The following is a 26,981-nucleotide window of genomic DNA, read 5'->3' on the forward strand; positions in this document are numbered from 1 at the left end:
TGCCTTTGCCCCCCACATTCGATCACTGGCTCGCTCTTGTCATCTGCACCTCAAAAACATTTCTAGAATTCGACCTTTTCTTACTTTTGACTCCGCAAAAACTCTTACTGTTTCTCTTATTCATTCTCGTCTCGACTATTGTAACTCTCTTCTAATTGGTCTCCCTCTTACCAAACTTTCCCCTCTCCAATCTGTCTTGAATGCTGCAGCCAGGATCATATTCCTCACCAATCGTTACACCGATGCCTCTACCTTGTGCCAGTCATTACACTGGCTACCCATCCACTCCAGACTTCAGTATAAACTTATTACCCTCACCTACAAAGCCCTCCATGGCTCAGCACCACCCTACATCTCCTCCCTTGTTTCAGTATACCACCCTACCCGCGCCCTCCGTTCTGCTGATGACCTGAGGTTAGCATCCTCAGTAATCAGAACATCTCACTCCCGTCTCCAACACTTTACACGTGCTGCGCCAATTCTTTGGAATGCACTTCCAGGGTCAATTTATAATCCAGATATTTCCCTGTTTTGAGAGCTTTTTTTGCTGTTTGGTTTTCATGCATTGGTCTAGAGGTGTTTCCACTTGGCCATGTGGAACTGTTTTTTGGCCTAACATGTTCCTGTACAGTCAGACACAGTCAGTACACAGCAGGGGCACATTTATGAGATTATCTTAGGAATTTATTATTCCAAGATCTATTTATTAAAATGTTGATTATATGATCTTTGTTAGTAAGTAAACCCCTTTTAACTATAATAGTGACATCTTTGGTGTTGACTTTAAATCCCAGCCCTTTGTTAAATCCCAGCCCAGACCTGTTTTATATTGGTTCCTGTTCTTCTCCTTGATAACACTATTCCGGTATTTAAAGTGAACCTGTCACCAGCCTTTATTATTCTCAGCTGGGGATGGTCCAGTGCAAGGGGTGTCAATGTCCTTTGTCCGGCACCTCCCATCTTCTTACAATTGCCGTCTTCTTTCTTGCTTCATGTGTATGATGTGCCCCTATGTCATCCACACAGACTCCTTGGCATCACGCTCCTGCACAGGCGTACTTCTCTGACCTGACTAGAGCAGAGTAAAGTAGTTGCAGTGTGCAGGCGCCAGGGCTTTTTGACGTTTCCAGGTGTTGGACCGCCCCGCAAGGGAGCATAATAGAAGCTATTTTTCTTCTCTTTCAGGTCGGATTGGTAACAGATATACAGCATTATAGAATGCTGTTTGAGGGTTGAAAGATGGTGGCCGTATCTCATATCAGACAAACCTGGTGACAGGTTTGCTTTAACCTTCTGCTCTGAATGGCTATACAGTGACCTCGACTTTGACTGGATCCTGTAGTGCACATACTGCTATTTGGGGACTGTTTTAGGACAATTATCTAAGGAATTTACACCTCCATGATGGTGGAAACACCCTTTGACTCTGCACCCAATCAATTATTATTATTAATAATTATTATAGCGCCATTTCTTCCATGACGCTTTACATGTGAGGAGGGGTATACATAATAAATACAAGTACAGTAATCTTAAACAATACAAGTCACTGACTGGTACAGGATGAGAGAGGACCCTGCGTGCGAGGGCTCACAATCTACAAGGGATGGGTGAGGATACAGTAGGCGAGGATAGAGCTGGTCGTGCAGCGGTTTGGTGGATCGGTGGTTACTGCAGGTTGTAGGCTTGTCGGATGAGGTAGGTCTTCAGGTTCTTTTTGAAGGTTTCCATGGTAGGTGAGAGTCTGATGTGTTGTGGCAGAGAGTTCTAGAGCAGAGGGGTTGTGCTGGAGAAGTCTTGTATGCGATTGTGGGAAGAGGAGATCTTGTGAGGATCGGAGGTTTCGTGCAGGTGAGTATCGGGAGACAAGGTCACAGATGTATGGAGGACTCAGGTTGTGGATGGCTTTGTATGTCATGGTTAGGGTTTTGAACTGGAGTCTGGGTAATGGGGAGACCCTATGTACAAGAAATAAAAGTTGTTCAAATCTGCAGATTTTGGCATCTAATGTGTTTGGGTGCCTCTCAACTTCCTCTAACACAGGGGTGGGGAACCTCTGGCCCGCGGGCCTCATGCGGCCCGCAGTGGCTTTTCATGCGGCCCGCGGGCAGGTCCCTGGAGTCCCCAATCCTCGGGCGGCAGCTGTATCCTGTCAGCTGCCGGCCCTTTAACCCCCAAGTGCACGGCACGCAGCGTTCATTACAAAACGTTGCCTGTTATGATGAGTCACCGAAGGAGGAAAAAACAAAATAGCTAAGTCCAGAAAAACCAGAGAGGTTGGCAGCTATCGGATTGCAGACCCCTGAACCTATCCACAACAACTAGCAGTAGCCGTGGGGGGTTCCTACGGTGCCCTAGATCCCTCGATCACAGCCGGAGAGCTACATAGCCTAAAGACAGAAAGGGGAAAAACTAAACTGCCCCAGAGCAGACCCCAAAGCAATAGGCAGCCCCCAACATATAATGACGGTGAAGCAAGATGAAAACACTAACACAGATAGAAAGATAGGTTGAGCAAATGATGGGGCCCAAGCTAACTACATAGGACAGGATAGGAAAACTGCTGTCTGCCGTCCGCAAAAACCCTATCAAAATGAGCCAACCGACTGATAGGAAAAACTGGCCCTGAAGTCGCTAGGCTTCAAAAGACTATATCAGCACTCAGGTATATTCTGAAGACAGAGCAAAAGATCAACAGATCAGAGACAAAAATGGAACAAAAACAAAACTGAAGAGTAGCGTACAAAGCAGAGCAGAAAAACTTAGCTTTGAGACGCAGGAATCAGACTGGTCTCCAAGAATCCAGCAGGAAAGTCACCAGCCAGGAAGAAGGGTGTCGGCAGCCTTATATCCAGTCCTCAATTCCAGCCACCCAGTTATCATCTAGCTGCCCAGGTGTTTGGTAATCAGTCTCACTACCTTCCTTCACCAGAGGAGGGAGTTCATCAGACCTCAATGATGAAGGGAAAAATGAACTCACAACAGTTGCCTGCCCTGCACATGAATGATGACGTCGTCTGGGTGGGCAGGGTTAGTGTCTGGGTGTGCGGGATTAGCCACATGTCCCGGAAGAGGAGATGCTGCCAGAGAGTCCACAGCGATCTCTTTGCGTGCCCGCTGCTCTGTGCCTCCCCGGGGATCTCTGTGCTGGCAGCTGTGTGCTTTTCTACTTGTAATCTGTGCCCCTCAGCTATATGCCCCCCCAGCTATGCAGCTATGTGCCCCCCATGATCTCTGTGCCCCCTAGCTATGTTTCCACATGTGATCTGTGCCCCCCATCTATATATACCCTGTTATGAGCTCATTTTCTGCTCCACCAGTTGAGAGTTCTCCTTCCGTTCTCCTTCTGGTGGTGACAGGAGGTAGTGAGGTTTGTTTAATTGGTAGTGATCTGCCACCTGGTGAGGAAGATAACGATTGGATCTCTGGAGTATCAGACTGGATATAAGACAGCCGACGCCCTATCCTGGTGATTCAGTCTGCCTCTCAGGTCTTGGACTCAGCTCTGTTCCAGACTTCTCAAGTTAAGTTTGCTTTTTGCTAATGTTCACACTTGCTCTTGTTGGTCAATTCAGTTTTTTGTGTGGTCAGCCAGCCCGGCTGGGCTGTGCTGAATTTCCACTCTTTATTTGTATTTGCCAATTTGCCTTTTTTTGTCCCTTATTAGATTGGCCTCTTTTTGCTCTGTCTCAGAATATTTCAGAGTGCTGATATAGTGGGAGAAGTCTAGTGACTTCAGGGTTAATTTTGCTATCAGTTGTGTTGGACATTTTGGTAGGGTTTTGGCAGATTGCAGACAGTGTCTTTCCTTTCCTGTCCTTTCTAGTTAGTTTGGCCCCATCGTTTGCTCAGCCTATTTTCCTGCCTTTGTTTGTGTTTTCATCTTGTTTCACCGTCAATACATGTGGGGGGCTGTCTTTCCTTTGGGGTCTGCTCTGGGGCAGTTAGTTTTCCTCTTTTCCTGCTTTAGGCTTATTTAGCTCTCCGGTTGTGACGAAGCGTCTAGGACCACCATAGGAACGCTCCACGACTGCTGATAGTTGCGTGGTTAGGATCAGGGGTCTGCAGTCTGCATAGTTACCAACCTCTTTGGTTTTCTGAGACTTAGCTTGTGTTTTTTTTATTTCCTCGGCGACCCGTTCATGACAATACCCCCTGTGATCTGTGCCCTCCAGTTCTGTGCCCCCTTGTGATCTGTGCCCCCCCAGCTATATGCCCCCCTGTGATCTCTGTGCCTTCTGTCTATGTGCCCCCCTAGCTGTTTCCCCATGTGATATCTATGCCCCCTGTGATCTGTGCCCTCCAGCTATATGCCCCCCATGATCTGTGCCCCCTAGCTATGTTTCCATATGCTATCTGTGCCCCCACCTATATATATCCCCTATGATCTGTGCCCTCCAGCTATGTACCCCCCTGTGATCTGTGCCCTCCAGCTATATGCCCCCCGTGATCTCTGTGCCCCCAGCTACGTGCACCCCTGTGATATCTTTGGCTCCCAGCTTTGTGTCCCCTGTGATCTATGTGCCCCCTGTGATTTTTTTCCCGTAATCTGTGCCCCCTAGCTATATGCCCCCCATGATCTCTGTGCCCCCAGCTATGTGCACCCCTGTGATATCTGTGACTCCCAGCTTTGTGCCCCCCTTTATCTATGTGCCCCCCTGCTATGTACCCCCTGTGATGTTTGGATGTTTGTGCTCCCATGTGCCCCCTGTGATCTGTCACCCAAAGCTATGTGCACCCCAGCTATATGCGCCCCTGTGATCTCTGTGCCCCACCCCTGTGATCTTCGTGTCCCCCCCCGGTGATCTATGAGCCTCCCCGACGATCCCTGTCCCCCACAGTGCTATATATCCCCCCACAGCTGTATGTGCCCCCCAAGTGATGTGTATATTTCCCGGTGCTGCATTTACCCCGAAAGTGCTGTATATCCCCCCTAGTACTGTATGTCCTACCACCTGTGATATATATAACCCCCAGTGATGGAGAAGCAGCTCCAACCGTCACATTAAGTTACCATAATTAATTGTTTGACTAAATATACCGGGGTAATTTTCAAGGTGATCATTTTTGTGTGGCCCTCGAATGATGGTAGAAATTTCCAAATGGCCCCTGGATGGAAAAAGGTTCCCCACCCCTGGTCTATGGGGACGCAGGCGTGCGCTTGGTCAGGCGCACTCCAACGCTTTTGAGCGCATGCGATTTTTGAGTGAACAGTGTCTAGACACTGGTTTAAACCACCTCTTACACAAAGCAACATTGTTTGGGGGTAGTGTAGATAAAAGAAGGTGTTTGCACTGGCAGACCACTATCTACAGACAGCCAGGAAAACAGAACAGCATCCATAATTTCTGAGAGAAGCAGCAACTTCAAGAATGTGAGTATTCTGAACCTAATGTCTGCCTGTCCTTTTTTAAATTTATTATGAACTAATGTTTTTTTTTGTATTGCAGCATGTCTTCTTCAGAGGAGTATATACCGTCTGGGGTGAGCTGGCCAAGCAGAGCGTGAAGGGGAAAAAAAATCCAGAGAAACCAATGGCTCCCTAATATGGTAGGATACTGTAAATGCACTACAATCCAGAGTAGCTGATGTCAGAACCTGCTATGTTGAGAACGAGGTTTGTAGTAGAATTTTCTGTCACTATAGTGGATTCCATATATCAGTATGTCAGCTCCCTGTGAAGCATAGGTGGTCAGTGGTGCTGGGCGTCAGATCAGACGCGGTTTCCAACGCTAGTCATATCACATTTTAGGGAGCCATCGGTTTCTATGGATTTTTTTTCCTTCATTAATACACAGTATCCCACTACCATAGGGAACTGGACAGCTCACCTATAAGCTACAGTAAACAGGGTCCTAAGTTTGACCTTCATATTACCACAACAATTTTAAGCAGTCGGACTGATGAAGGCCATGTAGGCCGAAACGTTTATGCAGACTGCGCAAATAAAAATTACTTACGCCTTAAGTTGAGTGCCAAGTTATTTTTCACTATTGGACTTTGGTTTGGGCAACCTACTTGTGCACCCTACAGTAGTGCCAAGCTATATAATACGCTAGATATATTCTAGCATGGTACACAATTGTGTCATCATGGTCAACAATGAGTGCATAGTATATTGTATTGTTTTGTGATGCCGCAGTCACCTTGGCCATGATGACACAGGTGTGTGTCATGCTAGAGATATTCTAGCATCATACACATTTGTGTTATCATGGCCAACAGTGCATTGTCTTTTTTATTGTTGTGTGATGCCGCAGTGACTCTTGGCTGTGCTCAGACAGGTGTGTGTGATTATAGAGATTTGGCCATCAGTGCATTGTATAATTTTTTTTCTTTCTTTTTCCCACAGTGAACAAAGTCAGAACTCGTTGGTTCTCGATGAAGGACTGCTTCAACAGGGATGTTCATGATGAGAGCCAGGTTCGCAGTGGTTCAGCGGCAAGGACCAGAACAAGATACCGATATCGGGAGCTGGCGTTCCTAAGACCGGTCCTTGCCACCAGAGAGTAAGTATTTTGGTGTATTGTATTGTTTTTTAAGTCAGTGCTTTTGTATTCCACAGCAGTTGGTGTTTGGAAATGCATCATACTAATGTTTTCTTTGCTTTTCACAGCAGCTGGAGCAGCACCCTGCAACCTGTCCCTGGAGCGGTCCTTCATCAATCTGCCTTGGACCCGTCCCAGCCATCCGACAGCCAGGAAGCATCTTGCAGGTCAGCAACACAGACAACTGGAGACCAGGAAGCTGGTCTTTCAGGTCTTCCCCTGTCCCAGGTCTCTGCCACTGGTTTTGCGGGCACTTCCCACCAGCGGCAGAGGGCCTCAGACAGGAATGTCATGCCCGAGTTCCTTCACTTGAGCTCGGCCTTTCAGAATGGCCTCAAGGCGCTGGCACACAGAGTGGAAAGCGGTTTTGCCCTCATGAAACGCGGTTTTAACCACATGGACCACCGCTTCCACTCTGTCGACAGTCGCCTTGACCGTCTGGAAGCCGACCTCAACAGACCAGCGCACCATTTTTTCTGCAAAATTGAACGTGCCATGGCTGAGCACCTTAGTCCAGATCTCCAGCTGACTGTGATGCAGGCCTGCAACAATGCTTTCTTGCAGGCTATGCAGCAGAGTCAGTACGGGCAGCAGTCAGTGGTGGCATTTCCACCTTTGCCACCACTGACTAGCTTCACGTCACTACCGACTTCTGCTGCATACCACTGCACGGCCACCTGCATTCCAAGCCAAGCCAGACACCACTACACCACCCCAAGTCAGAGTGCTGCTGGATACTCCACCGACACAACCATGGCAAGCGGTGCTCCTGTCTGGACCAACACCGCCACCACCACTCCTGCTTGGAGCACCGGCACCACTACTCCAGCTTGGCACACCGGCGCAGAAAACACTCCTGATTGGAGCACCTCTACTGAAACAACTCCTGCTGCTTGGAGCACCGCCACCACTCCTCCTGCTAGAAGCACCGCCACCTCTCATCCTCCTATGAGAACCGCCACTGCTCCTCCTGATAGGAGCACCGCCACTGCTCCTCCTGATATGCAAAACAGAAGCCACGGAGACACCATCACGTGTTTCTCAACGCAAGCAATGACCAGCCAGGTCTTTGCCCGGGAAGGAACAACCACGGGAAGGGCAGTCTCCAATGAAGGAAACCACCTATGCCAAAACATGGTATCCATCCACATACAGCTGTTTCGGGGTATTGCCCCTCATCAGTGTGGAGTAGGAAACTGGCTGGTAGGAGCAATGCCTAGTAAAAAGACTATGAAGAGGAGGATGAATGAACTCATGGAGATCAACATCCGACACTGCGGAGACACCATCACGTGTTTCTCAACGCAGTGATTCTAGAGCACTGCCCCCATCCCTTATGGGAAATATGTAAAACATGCAAAACAGACGCTGCGGAGACACCATCACGTGTTTCTCAACGCAGGCAATGACCAGCCAGGTCTTTGCCCGGGAAGGAACAACCACGGGAAGGGCAGTCTCCAATGAAGGAAACCACCTATGCCAAAACATGGTATCCATCCACATACAGCTGTTTCGGGGTATTGCCCCTCATCAGTGTGGAGTAGGAAACTGGCTGGTAGGAGCAATGCCTAGTAAAAAGACTATGAAGAGGAGGATGAATGAACTCATGGAGATCAACATCCGACACTGCGGAGACACCATCACGTGTTTCTCAACGCAGTGATTCTAGAGCACTGCCCCCATCCCTTATCCCTTCCTGATAGGAACACAGCCACCGCTCCTCCTGATAGGAGCACCGCCACTGCTCCTCCTGATAGGAACACAGCCACCGCTCCTCCTGATAGGAGATCCACCACCGCTCATCCTCCTAAGAGAACCACCGCTCCTCCTGATAGGAGCACCTCCACCGCTCCGCCTGCTATGAGCACCACCACCGCTCCCCCTGATAGGAGCACCGCCACCGCTCCTCCTGCTATGAGCACCATCACCGCCACCGATACTCCTGCTTTGAGCTCCACCACCGCTCCTCCTGCCTGGACCAGCACTGCCACCGCCACCACCGAGCATCAACTGCAGAGTGGTGACATGCATTCACTATTTACAGAAACCAGGCCCAGGTCCACCAGCCCCAGGCGGTCACCCAGCACAAGGAGGTCCACAAGTAGCAGGCGCTCGAGGCAGGACCCACAAGGCAAAGGAGACAAAAAAAGAGAAGGACTCTTACCCCATTCTCCACCATCACCTCCCACTGTGTCTCAACCTGCCTCCAGTTCCATCCCTGAGCTCCCTTCCCCCCACTACTTTCGTCGCCCCTTCCCCTAGAACGCCTTCCCCCCTTTAAGCCATTCCTCATCTCTCCCCACCTCAAAATTGCCTCCATCTTCCCCAAAATGTCGGTCCAAATAATAATATATTTTTTTTGTTTTTAAAATAAATGTGAATTTATGGTTTACCATAATAATGTTTGAATAATGTGTTTTTCGCCAGCTACACACACTTCGCCGTACACACACTGCGCCGTACACTTTGTGTTTTTGCCACCAAATAGCTCCATTACCTGACACATGTTTCTTGTGTCATTCATGGAGATATGTGTAGTCAAAATCACCACTATATGACTTGTATTTTCACCACCACTCTTCAGTCTGGTAATATTGCACAGACTGAATAGAGGATGGTGTTGAGTGCAAGGCATATCTATTGTTACCTTCCCATGTATCATAAAGAGTGAATTGATGATGGTGTGTTTTGACCATCATCATTTCACTCTTTGTGACACAAGGCCAGAGGATTCTAGACATACCTTGTAATTAACCACATCATCTATTCAGTCTGTGGCGAATAGACTGAAGAGATGTTGGAGAAAATACATGTCATATGTACAATACCCTGGCCTCGTGTCATAACTATTTATCACACCTGGGCAGGTGAATACACGTATGAGTTAACCTGCAGCGTCGCTTCAGTCTGCATTATCTATTGCACACAGACTGTAGCGATGCTGTAGTTTAACTCATATGTGTATTCACCTGCCCAGGTGTGATAACGCCACCATGACACCTGGCCTGGGGATTGTAGAAGTTGTATAAATTTTATCATCTCTCCAGTCAGCGTTCATACTGTAGTCACAGTGGAGATCCTACAACTAATATTTATAAAGTGAAGGATAAAATTGCATCACAAAAGCAATATTTGTAACATCAGGTCATGTGATACAAATATTAGTTGTATTATCTCCACCGTCGCTGCAAATTGAACACAAACTATAGAGATGATAAAGGTCATATACAGTAACTTGTGTGTATGTAGTCACTTGGCCATGAGTACTAGTACATTCATGATGAACAAAACACAGCATCATGAATTCACTGGTACACCTGGGCAGATGATTATTGTATTGGAATGTATAAAAACAGAGTGCACTTGGTACAGGCATCAAAATAGGTTTTTTATTAATATACACACAAGAAATCTATTTCACACCATTTGATCTTGCCATTCCACATGTCCTACATCTGAGATAAAGTAGGCCGCAAATTGGTCCCTCATTTGGGTGCTGAGTGAATTCAGGCAATGGGTTTGCAGCTGGTTCTTCGAGTTCAAAGTTAGGGTGCACTTTAGCCATCACAAAATTATGAAGAACTACACACGCTTTCACCACCTCATCCACTTTTTCCAGCTTTAGATTAATAGCTGTGCCAAGAATGCGCCATCTGGAGACAAGAATACCAAAAGCACACTCTACAGTTCTTCGGGCCCTGGTCCGTCTGTAATTTAAAGATTTTTTTGGTGTGGCCCAAGTCACGACTGGAGTAAGGTTTCAGTAGGTTTTGGCACATTTGGAATGCCTCATCCGCAACCAATACAAATGGCTGTGGCAGACCTTCGGTGTGGGGAAGAAGCTGTGGCATGAGGAAATTAAAATGGTTACCATACAACCTACGGCCCATGTCAGAGTTCTTAAAAGCCTGTGAGTCATTCCCCCGGCCAAATGCCCCAATGTCTATCGCAACAGACAGTCTGCATCCGCAATGGCCATGAGTACTGTAGAAAAGTACTTTTTATAGTTATAGTACTCAGAGCCTGTTCTTTGGGGTTTTGTTATCCGGATGTTTCCCATCCACCGCTCCCAAACAGTTGGGGAAATTGCAGACTGTCCAGAATCTTTCAGCAATTTGCATCCACTTTTCGGCTGTAGGCAGGGGCATAAATTCTGGACCGAGAACGTCCCACAAAGCCCGGCAGGTGTCCGCAACTATTCCCGACAAGGTGGAGATTCCAATCCGGTACTGGAAGTGGAGTGAAGATAGAGAAAGAATAAAAATTAATATTTATGTCTAGAGTTTTGTAAAACACTGAAATGTAAAAATATCAGAACATGGCAGACCAATTCAGCATTCTTTGGAATAGTACATGGCTGACCAAAAACAATTATGCAGACATTGGTTTTTAAATATTACGTACCGTATTGTGACCAGGTGCCGTTCCTCAGCAGGAATCTCACGACGGAGCTGTGTGTCCTGTCTCCGGATGGCTCCTTGAACACAAGCAAGCAAATTCCTGAAGCTTTCTTGGGACATCCGGGTATAGTCACTAAATTTCTCCGGGTTTCCCTGGAGCTCGCTGTAGAGGGTGTGGTACGCTCCACGGCCCTCCCGGAGTTCAATAATCGAATGTATCCACAAACGCCCCTGCTGCCGTCTTCGCTGTCTCTCTCTCCCTTTTTTGCTGGCAAGCAAATGCAAAAGACTGACTAAGCGCGATGTCCAAATCCAAGTTTAAGTGAAAAGTCTTCCAATGCAGAACCATGTTCGCAAAGGAAAAAGTAACCAAATCTGAAGTATTAAGCTGTAACAGGGTCTATATAAAGCATTCCCATGACACCCGCCCACTGGTGTCCCATTGGTGGAGTCGGTTTCAAGCATTTTTCAAGGATTTTTCTCCTGTGAAATAGGACACCTAGAGAACGCAAGCGACTAAAAAACGCAAACGCATACAAAAACGCATGAAAACGCATACAAACGCTGATGCGTCAAAAAATCGCAGCTTTTACATGCGCTCGCAAGCGTTTTTTTAATTCATTTCAAGTGCGCACGAAACGCTGTGCAAAAAGGCGCAAATGTGAAACTATCCTGAGTGTAAATTTGTAAGGTAATGTAATACTTTCTTATCACCTGAAGATGTCAGTATCACTTTTCCATAAATATCAGTTGACATTTGTATTTCAGCATGGTTGGTGGTGCAAAAATAGGTTCATGGGTTAATATTTCTCTAATACACTTTTAATGTCAGAGTCTAGCTTGCAGGAGATACTTTTTAAAGTCTGAACAGAGAATTTGCAAGAAAATAGGGATTGTTCTATCTGTCCGTGTTGTTGAGCTCCAAGTTATGGCTACGTTCACACAACCATATCAAAAATCGTCTGATTTTCATCCAGAAAAAAAATGGATGATTTTTATTACCTCTATTACCGTCCATATGGCATTTTTTTTTTTAACATCATCAGTTTCCAATGTAAAGAATTGCAATGTATCCAAGAAAATCAGATGCTATACAATTGATTAGTATGAGTTCCGATATTTTTTGTCACCTGTAGACTTGAATTGGCGAGTCTCATCCAAAATACAGAGGAGGCCAGTGCATGCTGCATTTTTTATGAGGATATTCGGTCCTCTGAACAGCCCAAATGAATAACATTGGTCCAACTTGAACTTGGCATGAAAGAGGATGGCAGATAAAAACCACCCCGAAGAGGTGCTTTTTCATCCATACCCTGAAGATGATAAAAAGGTGAATAATCCTGCAGAAGAGAAGAGAGAAATGATAAAAGATGATCATAAAAGGAGATGATTAGTCATCAATATGACACCCAACTGTGCTGCCAGTGATCCATGATCAGTAAAAAATAATGAGTAGCCTAATACTCCTTTTCTGGCATTGATCGCAATGTTCAGTGATCTTATGCTGAGTTGTAGGATTAAATATGGATATTGGTATAGCTAGTTTACATCCAAGTCATTAATGCTTTTGTATAATTTTATATCATTTTATCCTGAGTTGCAATCTGTATAAAATCCCAGAGCTGTATTCACATTTCTGCTGATTTGTTATTGGAAACAGTCAACAAGCTTGTGACACACGACCCCCTAACTCCCCTGTCTGTGCGCTACAGAAACAAGTGCTTAGATGTGATGTGCTCCCTAGTGGTGAATTTCTGGAGCAAAGCCCACCGTTCCATGCATTGTTTTAGGTGTGGGAGGCATACCACGAGTCCAGGTAAAACTCACAAAATGAGCTTTGCCCACAATATAGCTTAATAATGTTGCATACCAAAAGGTTAATAGTGACACGTAAAAAAAAATGAGGTTTTTACATCTGTCAGCTGTAATAAGATGTTACAGTAACTAACGGAGTAAGCTGCTCACCCGAGCGTTTGTGTTCTTTATGAAAGAACCGCTACATGACTCTTCCGGGGGTTACTAATCTATAGGGAAGAATAGAAGGATCAGCCTTTGGAAATCCAACCATCATCTGTCATAGGAGAGTCAGGAGGTCCAACACACACATTAAACACTGAGCCAATCCCACCAATATCAGCCATTGTCTAATGTGTATGGGGGCTTTTACTCTGCTTGGGCCCTTACCTCCTACACTCTTTGTGGCACTGTCATCAGCACAGACAGTCCCGTGGCTTCTTAAGCCAGCCATACACATTAGATGGTTGTCGGCTGAAAGATGGTTTATCGGACTAGCCCTGAAAACGAGTGCTCGTTCTGCCGAGTGTTCTTTAGTTTTCTATGAGAAAGCCACCAACTGACGCATTGACCAGGGGCTTATGTCAGGGTGAACAATCGAACATGCCTGATCGATGTCTTGCCCTAATATCAGTCGGCACCCCCATACACATTGTACTTTATGGCGAATCTGTGGATATTGGTAGGTTTGGTCAACATAACTCTAATGTGTATGGGCCCATTGAAGTCCAAAAGCTCACTGGTGGACTCAGGACAGGGCCCCTGTGCAAGAACAGTATATGGGCCCTTTGCAGTCCAATAGCTCTTCACTGAGCACAATTCCACATTTTCAAGGATGCAGCTGCACAGGTTGCTCCAATGGTGTTTCCGTCCCTAGGCCACCTTAACAGTTTGACTTCTTTCTCTATACACAAGTTTCTACCCCTGCCCTTTGACAAAAATTCTTCACCAAATATCTCTCAAGTTTCTTCCAGCTGCATATTCCCTTTACCCCTATCGGATATTTGTGGCACAGGGATTATGTAGATTCTTAGGATGTTGTTAGCTGACTGCCGCTCTTAAGTGTTACACTGCGCATGTTCACCCTTTACAGTGACAAAACCAAAGCCCCACATGTGTCGTATTTCTGCTCATGGAGAAGGAGATGTGTTAAAAAAACCATTATGGGTCTCACTGAGCATGCTCAACCAACACCAAAGGACTATTGGTGGTTGTAACCAGTAGTAATGAGGTAAGAACATGCTGAGGCACTGGAGCATTTTGGGGAGTAACTACTGAAATACTATGTATTTTTGGGTATTAAAAGCATTTGGACTCTTACTTGAGCAAAAGTCACCAGGGCACCCTTTAAAGGGTCCCACAATCTAATTGATTTCTTTCCTCTGGATCATAGAAGTGAGGGAGTCTGACATTCTCATAAACATCATATTGTAGATTGGTCGTCCTGTTGGTGATGGGTAGGACTTGCCATCTACAATAACAAAGCATAATGACAGCAGTAATAGCAAAATACATAATGGGTAATAGCAAAAATAACAACCCTTTCACAACCAATCAATTTTTCATTTTTGCTCCGTTTTTTTTTCACGACTGCTTGTTGTTTTTTTTTTTTTTTATGGACTTGCAGATTTTAATGACATCTTACATTTTGCCATATAGTATATGAAATATGAAGGAAAAATTCCAAGAGGGTTGAAATGCTGGGGGAAAAAAAGCAATCCTGATGTTTTTTTTTCTTATACAGTTGTCATTATGTTATGATGACCTGCCATCATGGCTCTTAAGGTCAGTTCGATTATGTTGATAACAGAATAATAAGGTTTTTCCTAACTTAAAGATCAAAACAATTTTAGAACCTAGTAAAAAAAAAAAATTAAAAAAATTGTCATTTTCTGAGACTTTCATAAGGGCTCGTTTTTTAAGTACAGAGCTATAGTTTTATTGATGCCATCTAGGGGGGTACATATAATATTCTAATAGCTTTTTTATTGCTTTTTTGGGGAGAACTTTGGCTACTAAAACTAACGTGATTCAGGAGTTTCAAATGTTTTGTCTCTTTTCAGCATTTAAGGTGGGTGCGGTTTATAATTGTTTTTTTTTTGTTGGATTCTTAGACATAATGGCCCCAGATATATTTCATTTTTTTAAATTTTTGTTTTGAACAGTTTAAAAATGCTGCTGTTCTCTAAATCTGGTGTTATTTTTCTTTTGTTCCTGTCCCTCTCCGTGCTTCAGATATGGCTTCCTCTTCTCTGTATGCAAATCCTTAGTCAAGGGTAGAGATGAGTTAACCCAAACTGTAAAGTTTGTGGTTTGTACAGTGCACCGAGAGACCATACTACGACCATTTTACAGCACCACAGTTCAGGTCCCCTTTGTCTTCTATTGGGTTCGGGTACAGTTCTGGTACCCAAATCGAACTTTGGCCAAAAGTTCAGTCAAACCCAAACATCCACGGGTCCACTCATACAAAGAGCAAAGAAATTGCTGCCCAGATAAATAAAACACAGAGAGCCGTGACAATTAAAGAAACCTACAAAAAAAAAGTTATCCCAAAAAATCAATTGGTAAAAAAAGTTTTTATGGAACAATGTCAGAAAATTTATAAACATAAGGGATAATAACACGCTAGAAAAAACAATGCACACATTGCACAGGAAAATGGGTACTGCCTAATAAATAGATTAACATAGTCCCAGTATAATAAATAATAGTAAAATACCATAAATACAAAGGAAGCTTTCTAATGAAGATATATGTGCAGGTTAGGCTCATACTCAGGGACACAGCTGGGAAATTGCAAACACCAAATTAGCAAATGAATAAATATATGGCAAAAAAAATGTTCTCAGGACGGCTTAAAGAATCAATTTGGAAAGCATTTTCCTTTGCATACCAAGGCCAGTCATTTACCATTAGACGCTAAGTGGCAAGAGAGTAAGTATATAAAGAGTGCATACAATTATCCAGAGTCCGGACCTGCTGCAATGAACCCCTTGACGCGCGTTTCGGTCTCTTGCTCAGAAGGCGCACCCTTTATGGCATGTGATTTTTCCTCTTTAATATAATAATGTATGTTAAGGACAAGAGGGAACAGGTGGGAATATGAATGCATATTCAGTCTGCACACAGTTTGTTTGCGTTCTTTTTTAACCATGGAAATTCATAGGTCTGTTTAGGAGCGGTATACACAATATGGTGAGAGATTTTTAATCAGTAGTCGTTATTAAGTTACTTCTTTTTTTTTTTGGTTGCAAGACATGACCGTTACATGTATATAGCATATTTATTTATTCCAAAACCCACTAAGATGCTGGAGCCCAGGATTTCTTTTTCAGTGTTACTCTTTCCTTTTGGTTGACTAACCCACAATATGAGATGTGCTTGTATAAAGGTGCAACGCCTCTTCTGTTATCATCCATCACGTCTGGACCAGCCATACATCATATGGTGTAATCGCAGCTAGTCTTTCGGGAATAGTCACTGCTACAACTACCTAGTAGTTCAGCTGTCAGTGAGCCGCTATCTCTCAGAGCTCAGCTCTTTAACTTACACACAAGACTCTCTGACAGTATATTTATCTTTTGCGGGTTTAAATGACAAAAAAAGTATTGCTATTTATTGAAACAACCCCGATTTACTCTCACTGGGACTGTCCGGCCGAGCTGTGCTCTGTGTAAAGAGAAGCAGATGTTGTAAAGTTTAGAAAATCAGGACCTTATTTTCCTGTTTGTGCTGGATTGTTCTAAACACATTAAACTCACACTTTGAAGTTTCCCAGCCATTGCACCCCTCATTCCCATCATCCTCCTGTCCATTTCCCTGATGGGATCTTCTTTGGGACATTATTATTTAGTTGTGCTTCACTGCCAGACATGCAGATGTATTTTTTGTTATATATGCTACCTTTTGTGCTTTCTCAAATTCTTTCTTTATACATTACTGTGTATTAACTTTATGGGATTGTCTGAGTTAAATGTGGATCTTCCATAACAAAGACCCTGAGATATAACTACCCGTCCCTACTCTACTAAGCAGAGGATTGGACAACTACAGAGTGTGTGTCATGGCACAGTTGCCAGAGATCCTGGGGCTAGGGGCTCCTTCCCTATCTCTAAACCTAGGGACTTTCTATCTATACTTGCTACTTAGATTACTTCTGATGGTGAAGAGGCTGGGGCCATGTATCGTACTGAGCTCTTAAATCAGCCTCATCTATCCATCTCAGGGCAGTGAGGAGTAGTAGTGTCTACGAATACACAAACTAGATTAACTTGAAGACATACAGGGATAACTCAAAATACCACTCCTACAAATATACGCTCACAAACAGATTGGAACAGCAGGAAGTAAAGGAAGGCAAATTTAAATAGTAGACTATGAGGATATACACCGACAAATCACCAAGCAACAGTCTTTAGATCAACACTCCAAGTCCACCTAAGAACCAACACCTCCAACTCCAGAACCAGGCAGTATGAAATTAATACAGGCAATCTCAGCTTGCCAGAGGCGAGTATACAGTTAGGTCCATATATATTTGGACAGATACAACATTTTTCTAATTTTGGTTCTAGACATTACCACAATGAATTTTAAACAAAACAATTCAGGTGCAGTTGAAGTTCAGACTTTCAGCTTTCATTTAAGGGTAGCCACATTAAAATTGGATGAAGGGTTTAGGAGTTTCAGCTCCTTAACATATGCCACCCTGTTTTTAAAGGGACCAAAAGTAATTGGACAGATTAAATAATTGTAAGTAAAATGTTCATTTCTAGTACTTGGTTGAAAACCCTTTGTTGGCAATGACTGCTTGAAGTCTTGAACTCATGGACATCACGAGATGCTGTGTTTCCTCCTTTTTGACGCTCTGCCAGGCCTTCACGGCGGTGTTTTTCAGTTGCTGTTTGTTTGTGGGCCTTTCTGTCTGAAGTTTAGTCTTTAACAAGTGAAATGCATGCTCAATCAGGTTGAGATCAGGTGACTGACATGGCCATTCAAGAATATTCCACTTCTTTGCTTTAATAAACTCCTGGGTTGCTTTGGCTTTATGTTTTGGGTCATTGTCCATCTGTAGTATGAAACGACAACCGATCAGTTTGGCTGCATTTGGCTGGATCTGAGCACACAGTATGGCTCTGAATACCTCAGAATTCATTCAGCTGCTTCTGTCCTGTGTCACATCATAAATAAACACTAGTGACCCAGTGCCACTTGCAGCCATGCATGCCCAAGCCATCACACTGCCTCCGCCGTGTTTTACAGATGATGTGGTATGCTTTGGATCATGAACTGTACCACGCCTTTGCCATACTTTTCTCTTTCCATCATTCTGATAGAGGTTGATCTTGGTTTCCTTTGTCCAAAGAATGTTCTTCCAGAACTGTGCTGGCTTTTTTAGATGTTTTTTAGCAAAGTCCAGTCTAGCCTTTTTATTCTTGATGCTTATGAGTGGCTTGCACCGTGCAGTGAACCCTCTGTATTTACTTTCATGCAGTCTTCTCTTTATGGTAGATTTGGATATTGATACGCCTACCTCCTGGAGAGTGTTGTTCACTTGGTTGGCTGTTGTGAAGGGGTTTCTCTTCACCATGGAGATTATTCTGTGATCATCCACCACTGTTGTCTTCCGTGGGCGCCCAGGTCTTTTTGCATTGATGAGTTCACCAGTGCTTTCTTTCTTTCTCAGGATGTACCAAACTGTAGATTTTGCCACTCCTAATGTTGTAGCAATTTCTCTGATGGCTTTTTTCTGTTTTTGCAGCTTAAGTATGGCTTGTTTCACCTGCATGGAGAGCTCCTTTGACCGCATGTTTCCTTCACAGCAAAATCTTCCAAATGCAAGCACCACACCTCAAATCAACTCCAGGCCTTTTATCTGCTTAATTGAGAATGACATACCGAAGGGATTGCCCACACCTGTCCATGAAATAGCCTTGGAGTCAATTGTCCAATTACTTTTGGTCCCATTAAAAACAGAGTGCCACATGTTAAGGAGCTGAAACTCCTAAACCCTTCATCCAATTTTAATGTGGATACCCTCAAATGAAAGCTGAAAATCTGAACTTCAACTGCATCTAAATTGTTTTGTTTAAAATTTATTGTGGTAATGCCTAGAACCAAAATTAGAAAAATGTTGTCTCTGTACAAATATATATGGACCTAACTGTATATAGCCCATTACTTACCACCTGAAACCATCAAAGCAGGAAAGCTTCTAGGAGCTCTCAACTTAACAGTTTAAACCCTGCACTGCTGACAGAAACATGCACTGTTTAATATGAAGGTGAAGTGCTTCTAATCAGTGTACAAGTCATACACCGCGGTCTTCCGACCCCTCTTAGTCGCGGTAAAGCCATGACAGTAACACCTTCCTACGAGAGACCTCCAGAACCTATCAAGGTGTGCCGTGTAAAAGAACCAGATCAACCTGGCCGCATGGACGTCAAATGCTACTACCCACATTCTCTCTTCAGGACCATAACCCTTCCAGTGTATCAGATACTGAAGCGACTAATGAACCAATTAAGAATCAACGATCTTAGCTATCTGAAACTCCAAATTCTCCACAGAATACGCAACATATTTTTTGAGTAGAGACCGGTGAAGCACGCTATGAATCCTAAAGGTCAGTGACAAAGCAACACAGAATGCTACAGGATTGACGACAGCTACAATCTTATAAGAATTGATGAACCTTGGTCCCAGTTTCCAAGAATGAACCTTAAACTTAATTTTCACAGGTTTACCATGACGTGGAGGGCCCAGGAGATTAGAAGCACATTTCCTTCATATTAAACAGTGGAGGGGTAAAAGTGTTCATCTTAGAGTCTCTGAAGCCTTACTACTTGGATGATCTCAGCTATTCAGTATTAGCTACCCCTCTTTCCTATATACACTTGCCTCTGACAATCCCTGGATTGCCAGTGTTTAAGTCTTGTACTGTCTGATGTGGAGTGGAGGAGTTGGTAGAGGCATTTGGAGTATTGTGTGATGTTTGCAAATCTTCCTCACCTATTTGGTTTACATTCCTTTTCTCCCCAGAGTTCACCTCTGTTGTCTGTAAGTGCATATATGTATGATTGATGTTTTTCTTTATGCCTGTACGTCATTCCTTGTTCATCTGGTTTGTGTATATTCATACACTATTACTCTCCACTTCCTTGAGTGAGGGATGGGGAAAGATATAGGGCTGATTCAAGAGTTCAGCAAGGTACGTGGCCCCAGCGTATTCACAATCAGAAGTAATTTGGGGAGCTGGGATAGCTAGTGCGACACTAGCATTAGGGACAGGGACAAAGCTTCTACCCCGGGTACTCTGACAAAAGTTGTGACCGTAACACTGGTCCATACTATTTTTTGATCAATCATGGATCCTATTACTGCTCTGGCTGGGCAACTGCAGCATCTCAGTCTGGAGTTGGCAGATTTTCCCTCTGTTGCTCTGCAGCACTCAAGCACACCTGGTTTGAGGACTGCAATTCTCTGAAAATCTCTGGTGGAGCCCAGGATCGCTTTGCATGACAGGTTCTCTGGGGAGGGGGGGGCGTGACAAGTTTGTTACTTTCAGAGAGGCCTTTAAGCTTTAGTTTGAATTGTGCCCTCCTCTGGAACTGAGAAGCAACGGGTGGGGATCGTAATTTCGCTCCTTCAGGGTGACCATCAAGCCTGGGTATTTTCTCTCCCAGACGACTGTCACTACTGACGGTTGAGGAATTTTCTAAGCTCTGGGTCACATATACGATGACCCCGACCACATCTCCCTAGCTGAGTCTACACTACGTCAGCTTCATCAGGGAGATCGACTGGTGAAGTATCGCTCGGAGTTTCGGAAGTGGTCCACCGATACTAAGTGGAATGACCCCACACTCCGTAGCCAGTTCTATCAAGGGTTATGTGTAAGGGAAAAGGATGCCTTTGCCCTGTATTAGACGCACTTGAGGCAGTCATGTCTCTGGCCTTCCTTGTAGACCTCCGTCTTTATCAGAGTTATAAGGAAACACTTCAATTTGTGGGGGGCTCAAGGGAACTTGGGTCTTAGTCTACCGAAGAAGTCATGCAGTTGGGTTGAGTGGCACGTTCTGTTGGTCCAACGGTAGTTCGGCATAAAGGGGGAGCGTCTTTTCTGTGGCAGAAGCGGTCATTTTGTGGGTGCTTGGCCTTATATATATCCCTCCGTAATCAACTGCTGGAAAACTAAGGAGCCCGGGTTGTGGAGGGAGGTTGGCATCTCGGGTGTACTTATTTTCTCTGTTTGTTAGATCTCAATTTTTTCTACTGGCTGAGATCCATCTTAACAAAGAAAATGTAGTCATTTATGCCTTTCTGGACAGTGGGATGGGGTTTAATTTGATAGACTCTAGGTTTGTCCAGATCCATGGCCTCAAACCACAAATATTGTCTAGATCAATACTCATTATTGCTATTGACTTTGTACCTATTGAGCCAGAGGTACTTTACTCATGTTGTTCGTATATTGCATCTGCAGAAAAGGGCCCATGCACTCTGATTTTATAGCCTGTTATGTTCTAGAGGGCTTGCCCTCTCCTGTGGTTTCTTGGACTCCCGTGGCCTACACTGCAGAACCCTGTGGTAGACTGGCAGACATGGGAGGTGGTGAAATGGAGCGAGTCTTGCCTTGAACACTGCTTGGGCACCCACCTGGCCAGGTTGGGTACCAAATCTCTGCCTGAATACGACCTGTCTGACTTCAGGGATGTGTTTCTAGAACAGGGGTGTCAGGAACGTCCTCCATATTGTCCTTATGATTACACCGTTAATCTTATTCATGCTGCCAAAGAGAAGGTCATACAATATCTCTGGTCCAGAGAGGCAGGCCATGAAGGACTAGATCACTGAAAGACCTTCGTCATCTCCCATTGCTGCAGGGTTTTTTTTTGTCAAGAAAAAAGATGGGGGTTACACCTTTGCTTAGGCTTTCAAGAGCTCAATTGGATCGCGGTCCGAGATCCATATCTTCTCTCTCTCATCTCGGACCTCTTTAATCAGATTGTGGTAGCCAAATGGTTTTCTAAACAGGATTTCAGTGGGGCTTATAATCTTATTCGCATCAAGGAGGGGGATGAGTGGAAGACAGCCTTCAATACATCTTGAGGTACACTATGAAAACCTTGTGATGCCATTTGGGGTGACTAATGCTCCTGGTGTTTTTCAGCACTTTGTAAATTACAATTTTAGTCACTTTGAAGTTAATTTGTTATGATCTATCTTGAGGACATACTACTTTATACACTTAACCTCGAGTCACATCAAGTACGTGTCAGGCAGGTCTTCCAGATAGAGACAATAAATTATTTGACAAACCAGAGAAAGGTATGTTCCTGGTTCAGGAGATCCCTTTTCTGGCTTACTTTTTATTGTCCACTGATTTTTCGCATGGATCCAGGGAAAGTCCCAACGGTACTTAATTGACATCGTCCTGAGGACTTAAAAGCGTTAGAAAGGTTTTTGTGTTTCGACAAGTACTACTGTAAGTTCATTGAAAACGGGGATGTGTTTTCGTCGTTAATCTTATTCCTGGTGCCAAGCTGCAAAAGAGCAGGTCATACAATATCTCGTTCACATCAAGGAGGAGGATGAGTGGAAGACTTAATTTATTTGCCTGACCTTGAGTCACATCAGGTACATGTCAGGCAGGTCTTGCAGATTGTCAGAGACCAATTATTTGTCATTCCAGAGAAATGCATGTTATTGGTTCAGCTTTTTCTGACCTTTTCTTTTTATCATCCATCAGTTTTCGCATGGATCTGGTGAAAGTCCGGGTGGTACTGGACTGGGATCGTACCGAGGGCTTAAAAGCCTCACAAAGGTTTTTGGGTTTGGACAGCTACTACTGTAAGTTAATCGAAACTTTTCGGTAGTGGCCAAACCTCTGACGGATATGACCAGGAAAGGGACGAACCTTTCCAAGCAGCGCAGTTCAGCCAGAGAGGCATTTGATACCTTGAAATAGTGTTTTGCATCTGCACCGATTCTTATACAGTCTGATATCACTCATCTGTTGTAGAGGTTGACGCGTCTGAAGTGAGGTTGGGGGCTGTATTGTCGTAGGGGGCATCTCCTGGTAAATTCCTACCTGTAGGATAGGAAAAAAGTGGTCAGTCAATCCGCGCTGCAAATCACTATGAACTATTAGTGGTGAGTGTATTAGTGTTTTTTTCCTGAGGAAGGAGTTTTGTGAAACTTCGAAACATGTCGAATAAAGACCACTGTAATAATAATTGTTCATAGTGATTCGCAGCGAGGATTGTCTGACCACTTTTTTTCCTATCCTGCATTTTCTATGTCGGTCCCTCGTGGATCTGTGGTTTCTGCAGCAGCGAATCCTCCATGCTTACAAGCTCCATCTGGTGAGTGTATTTTAAATTGATATATCTACACTGGATAATGCACTATTGTGCTATTTCTCTTCAATAGTATCCCTAAAATTCGTCTTAAAGTTATAAGTGAATATCATGATTCAGTCTTGGCTGGACACCCTTATAGTTATGCCACCACAGATCTCCTCCTTACCCTGCATTTTTGGTGGTCTGGGGTGCTTCAGGATGTTCGGGAATTTGTAACTGCCTGTAATGTGTGTGCTCGTTCTAAGATCCCTCATACTTATCCATCTGAGTCTCTCCAACCATTGGCGATTCCCAGTAGACCATTGAATCATTTATTAGATTTCCTTACTAATTTACCCTTATCTGCAGGTATTACAGTTATTTTGGTGCTTGTAGATGGGTTCAGCAAGATACCTCATTTCATTGCGCTAGCTGCTTTATCCAGCATCAAGACCTTGGCACAAATTTTCATCAAAGAAATCGTGAGATTACATGCCTATATTGTTTCTGACCGGGGGGTGCAATTTGTATCCAAATTTTGAAAAGTGTTTTGTGGTTGGTTGGGAATCCACCTGTCGTTTTCTTCAGCTTTTCATCCAGTCTAATGGGGAAACTGAAGCGTTAACCGGAATCTTGAGACTTAGGTGTTTTGTGTCTGAGAATCAGGAGGATTGGGTTACCTACGTACCTGTATCTGAATTTGTGATAAATTGTCATGAGTCTACTGGTAAGTCCCTGTTCTTTTGGGCCTATGGGATTTATCCTCAGTTCAGCTCTCTTAATAGAAATCATTTGAGGAACATTTTTCATCATCTACTTTTTCTGTATGGCAAGGGGTTCTAAGGCTAGTTTCACATTTGCGGACAGAGGGCTGCGGACTTCCTCCGTGAAGCCCCGCTGCGCCTCCGCCGGTTAGCTGCGCCTATTTCTGCATGCGGCTTCATGTGACCTGCGTACCCTATCTTTATCATTGGGTATGCAGGCCGTGCCGCAGTATGCGAATGCCGCATGCGTCGTTTTGAGGGTGCGGTGACCCGTGTAGAACCTATCGTGTTGGAATTTTATGCAGGCGCCGCATCGTCAAAACGAAGCATACGGTGGCATCTGCATACTGCGGCACAGCCTGCGTACCCAATGTTAAAGATGGGGTACGCAGGCCGCATGAAGCTCCATGCAGAAATAGGCGGAGCTAACCAGAGGAGGCGGGGCTTCACAGAGGAAGTCCGCAGCCCTCCGTCAGTAAATGTGAAACTAGCCTTAATAATTTGAAGATGTGGTCTAAATATAAGAGTGTGGCTGATATGAGACATTTGGTGGGTGCTGACTGTGTGTTGGTGATTTGGTGTGGCTGCCCTCGAAGAACATTAAGTTAAAGGGTGCTTCTTTGAAGCTGGGTTAATTAATTTCAGTTCTTCAATACAAAAAGTGAATCTCATATACTATATAGAGTGTAAGGTAGCGCTTACTGAGTGTATTGGGGGACACTCACTTGGCTGCAGATAAACTAGGTCCGGCACAGGCTTTTCACATAGCATAGTCCATACGGTTTATTGTACATGGCATAAACCATGGCAGCATGAAGAAACGATAGCAGTCTTACAGCAGACCAAACGAATGTTCATAGTGGAGCTCCGCTCCCTTAGCCCAGTGTTGACACAGGCTGTGCTTTGTCCAGCAATCAGGCGCTACAGTCTCTCAGTTAATTCCCCCTGTCCAGGGTAACCTCTTAGGAGCTCCTCCAGATGCCGACTCTCGGTTAGTCCTTTCTCTCAGGGAAGTGGCTGCACTGGGCTCACCATTCCAGACAATGCCTTATTCACTAGGCCGCCTCACGATTCCAGAACCACAGCCGGACAGTGGCTCCCCAAACACAGTCTGTCACAGACTCTGCTTTCACATGTGGCCTTCCGGGACCTTGCACACGGACCAATCAGATCCAGGCACTCTCCCCCACGTGACCTACCCTGGTCACCTTATATGGTCCGTAGTCACGCCCACCGGTGAGATACGGATCACATGGCTATGACCTCATCGCAGGTCCTGTTTCACACAGCCACACACAGGCTTTATCCTGGGCATTCAGACACGTCCATGGGTGGGTTTATAGGTGACTGGTCCCGCCCACTCACCAAGCCACCTGAAAGCCTTCCCTGATACATGGTAACACACACTCAGCATTACCTCTGCTGATTACCACATATTTCAGCTTCCATCCCAGGGCCACCCACCCTGGGATACATAACAGTCATTTACTATCCTGCCGTTCATCCTTTCTCCATCACAATAATGGAGATGCCTGTGTGCATGACCCAGACAGCGCCCCCTAGCTATCACAGCGGTCACTGCATCACAAGAGTCATTAAAGAGTGGTCTATTTCAAGTGTTTATTTCTGTTAATGTTGATGATTATGGCTTACAGCCAATGAAAACCCAAAAGTCATCTCAGTAAATAAGAATAATTAACAAAAACCACCTGCAAAGGCTTCCTAAGTGTTTAAAAAGGTCCCTTAGTCTGTTTCAGTAGGTGACTTGACAGATGTCTCGAAGGCTGTCACCGACACACTCCACAAGGAGGGTAAGCCACAAAAGGATATTGAAAAAGAAGCTGGCTGTTCAGAGTGCTGTAGTGCTGTTATTACAGTTTACTCAGCAATTGTGATAGATTTTGTATTCTCATATATATGGAGCTCTACAGAGTGCTGCTGCGTTCCTCCTTTTTGAAAGTTATGTATTCATTGCAGTAGGCACATGTTCATACTATATGGAGGTGCTGATCAGGTTTTTTGGTCTATTGAGGTTTTGTGTGAAGTTTCCACAACCAGTGATGGTTTGGGAAGCCATGTCATCTGCTGGTGTAGGTTCACTGTGCTTTACCAACACCAAAGTCAGTGGAACCGTCTACCAGGAGGTTTTATAGAGCACTTCATGCTTCTCTCTGCTGACAAGCTTTTTGGAGATAGAAATTTAATTCTCCCGCACGACTTGGCACATGTCCACACTGCCAAAAGTGCCAATACCTGGTTTAACCCCTTCATGACCAAGCCTATTTTGACCTTAATGACCAGACCATTTTTTGCAATTCTGACCAGTGTCCTTTTATGAGGTAATAACTCAAAAACGCTTCAACGGATCCTAGCGATTCTGAGATGTTTTTTCGTGACATATTGGGCTTCAGGTTAGTGGTAAATTTAGGTCGATAATTTTTGCGTTTATTTGTGAAAAAATCAGAAATTTGGCGAAAATTTCGCAATTTTCAAACTTTGAATTTTTTATTCTGTGAAACCAGAGAGTTATGTGACACAAAAAAGTTAATAAATAACATTTCCCACATGTCTACTTTACATCAGCACAATTTTGGAAACAAAATTTTTTTTGTTAGGAAGTTATAAGGGTTAAAAGTTGACCAGCGATTTCTCATTTTTACAACAAAATTTACAAAACCATTTTTTTAGGGACCACCTCACATTTGAAGTCACTTTGAGGGGTCTATATGGCAGAAAATACCCAATAGTGACACCATTCTAAAAACTGCACCCCTCAAGCTACTCAAAACAACATTCAAGAAGATTATTAACCCTTCAGGTGTTTCATAGGAACTAAAGCAACATGGAAAGAAAAAATGGACATTTTATTTAATTTTTCCAACAAAAATTTTCTTTTAGCATCAATTTTTTCATTTTCACATGGGCAACAGGATACAATGGATCCTAAAATTTGTTGTGCAATTTCTCCTGAGTACACCGATACCTCATAGGTGGTCATAAACCACTGTTTGGGCGCACGGCATGCTCAGAAGGGAAGGAGCGCCATTTGACTTTTGAATGGAAAATATGCTGGAATATTTAGCGGTTGCCATGTCGCGTTTGGAGAGCCCCCTGTGCACCTAAACATTG

General features: G+C 44.3%; 2 protein-coding genes across 5 annotated transcripts in view; both read left to right on the top strand.

The window, feature by feature from the left end:
- The window catches only part of SLC25A21 (solute carrier family 25 member 21), a 584,350-nt gene that overhangs the window by 164,412 nt on the left and 392,957 nt on the right, over positions 1 to 26,981 (top strand). The gene's annotated exons all lie outside the window — the stretch shown is intronic.
- On the top strand, positions 4,027 to 9,180 carry LOC141058045 (uncharacterized). The gene is made up of 2 exons (XM_073554186.1): positions 4,027 to 6,509; positions 6,617 to 9,180. Exons 1-2 carry the CDS (start codon positions 6,382 to 6,384, stop codon positions 7,857 to 7,859), a joined length of 1,371 nt encoding a protein of 456 aa, XP_073410287.1. The 5' UTR covers positions 4,027 to 6,381; the 3' UTR covers positions 7,860 to 9,180.

The sequence above is a fragment of the Dendrobates tinctorius genome, unplaced genomic scaffold (assembly GCF_039654945.1).
Source record: "Dendrobates tinctorius isolate UK_male_01 unplaced genomic scaffold, ASM3965494v1 ptg000208l, whole genome shotgun sequence".
Lineage (NCBI taxonomy): Eukaryota > Metazoa > Chordata > Amphibia > Anura > Dendrobatidae > Dendrobates > Dendrobates tinctorius.

Coding starts and splice junctions, on each gene's coding strand:
- LOC141058045 (XM_073554186.1), top strand. CDS start 6,382: ATGAAGGACTGCTTCAACAGGGATGTTCATGATGAGAGCCAGGTTCGC. Junction 6,510..6,616: donor CCGGTCCTTGCCACCAGAGA/GTAAGTATTTTG, acceptor TGCTTTTCACAG/CAGCTGGAGCAGCACCCTGC.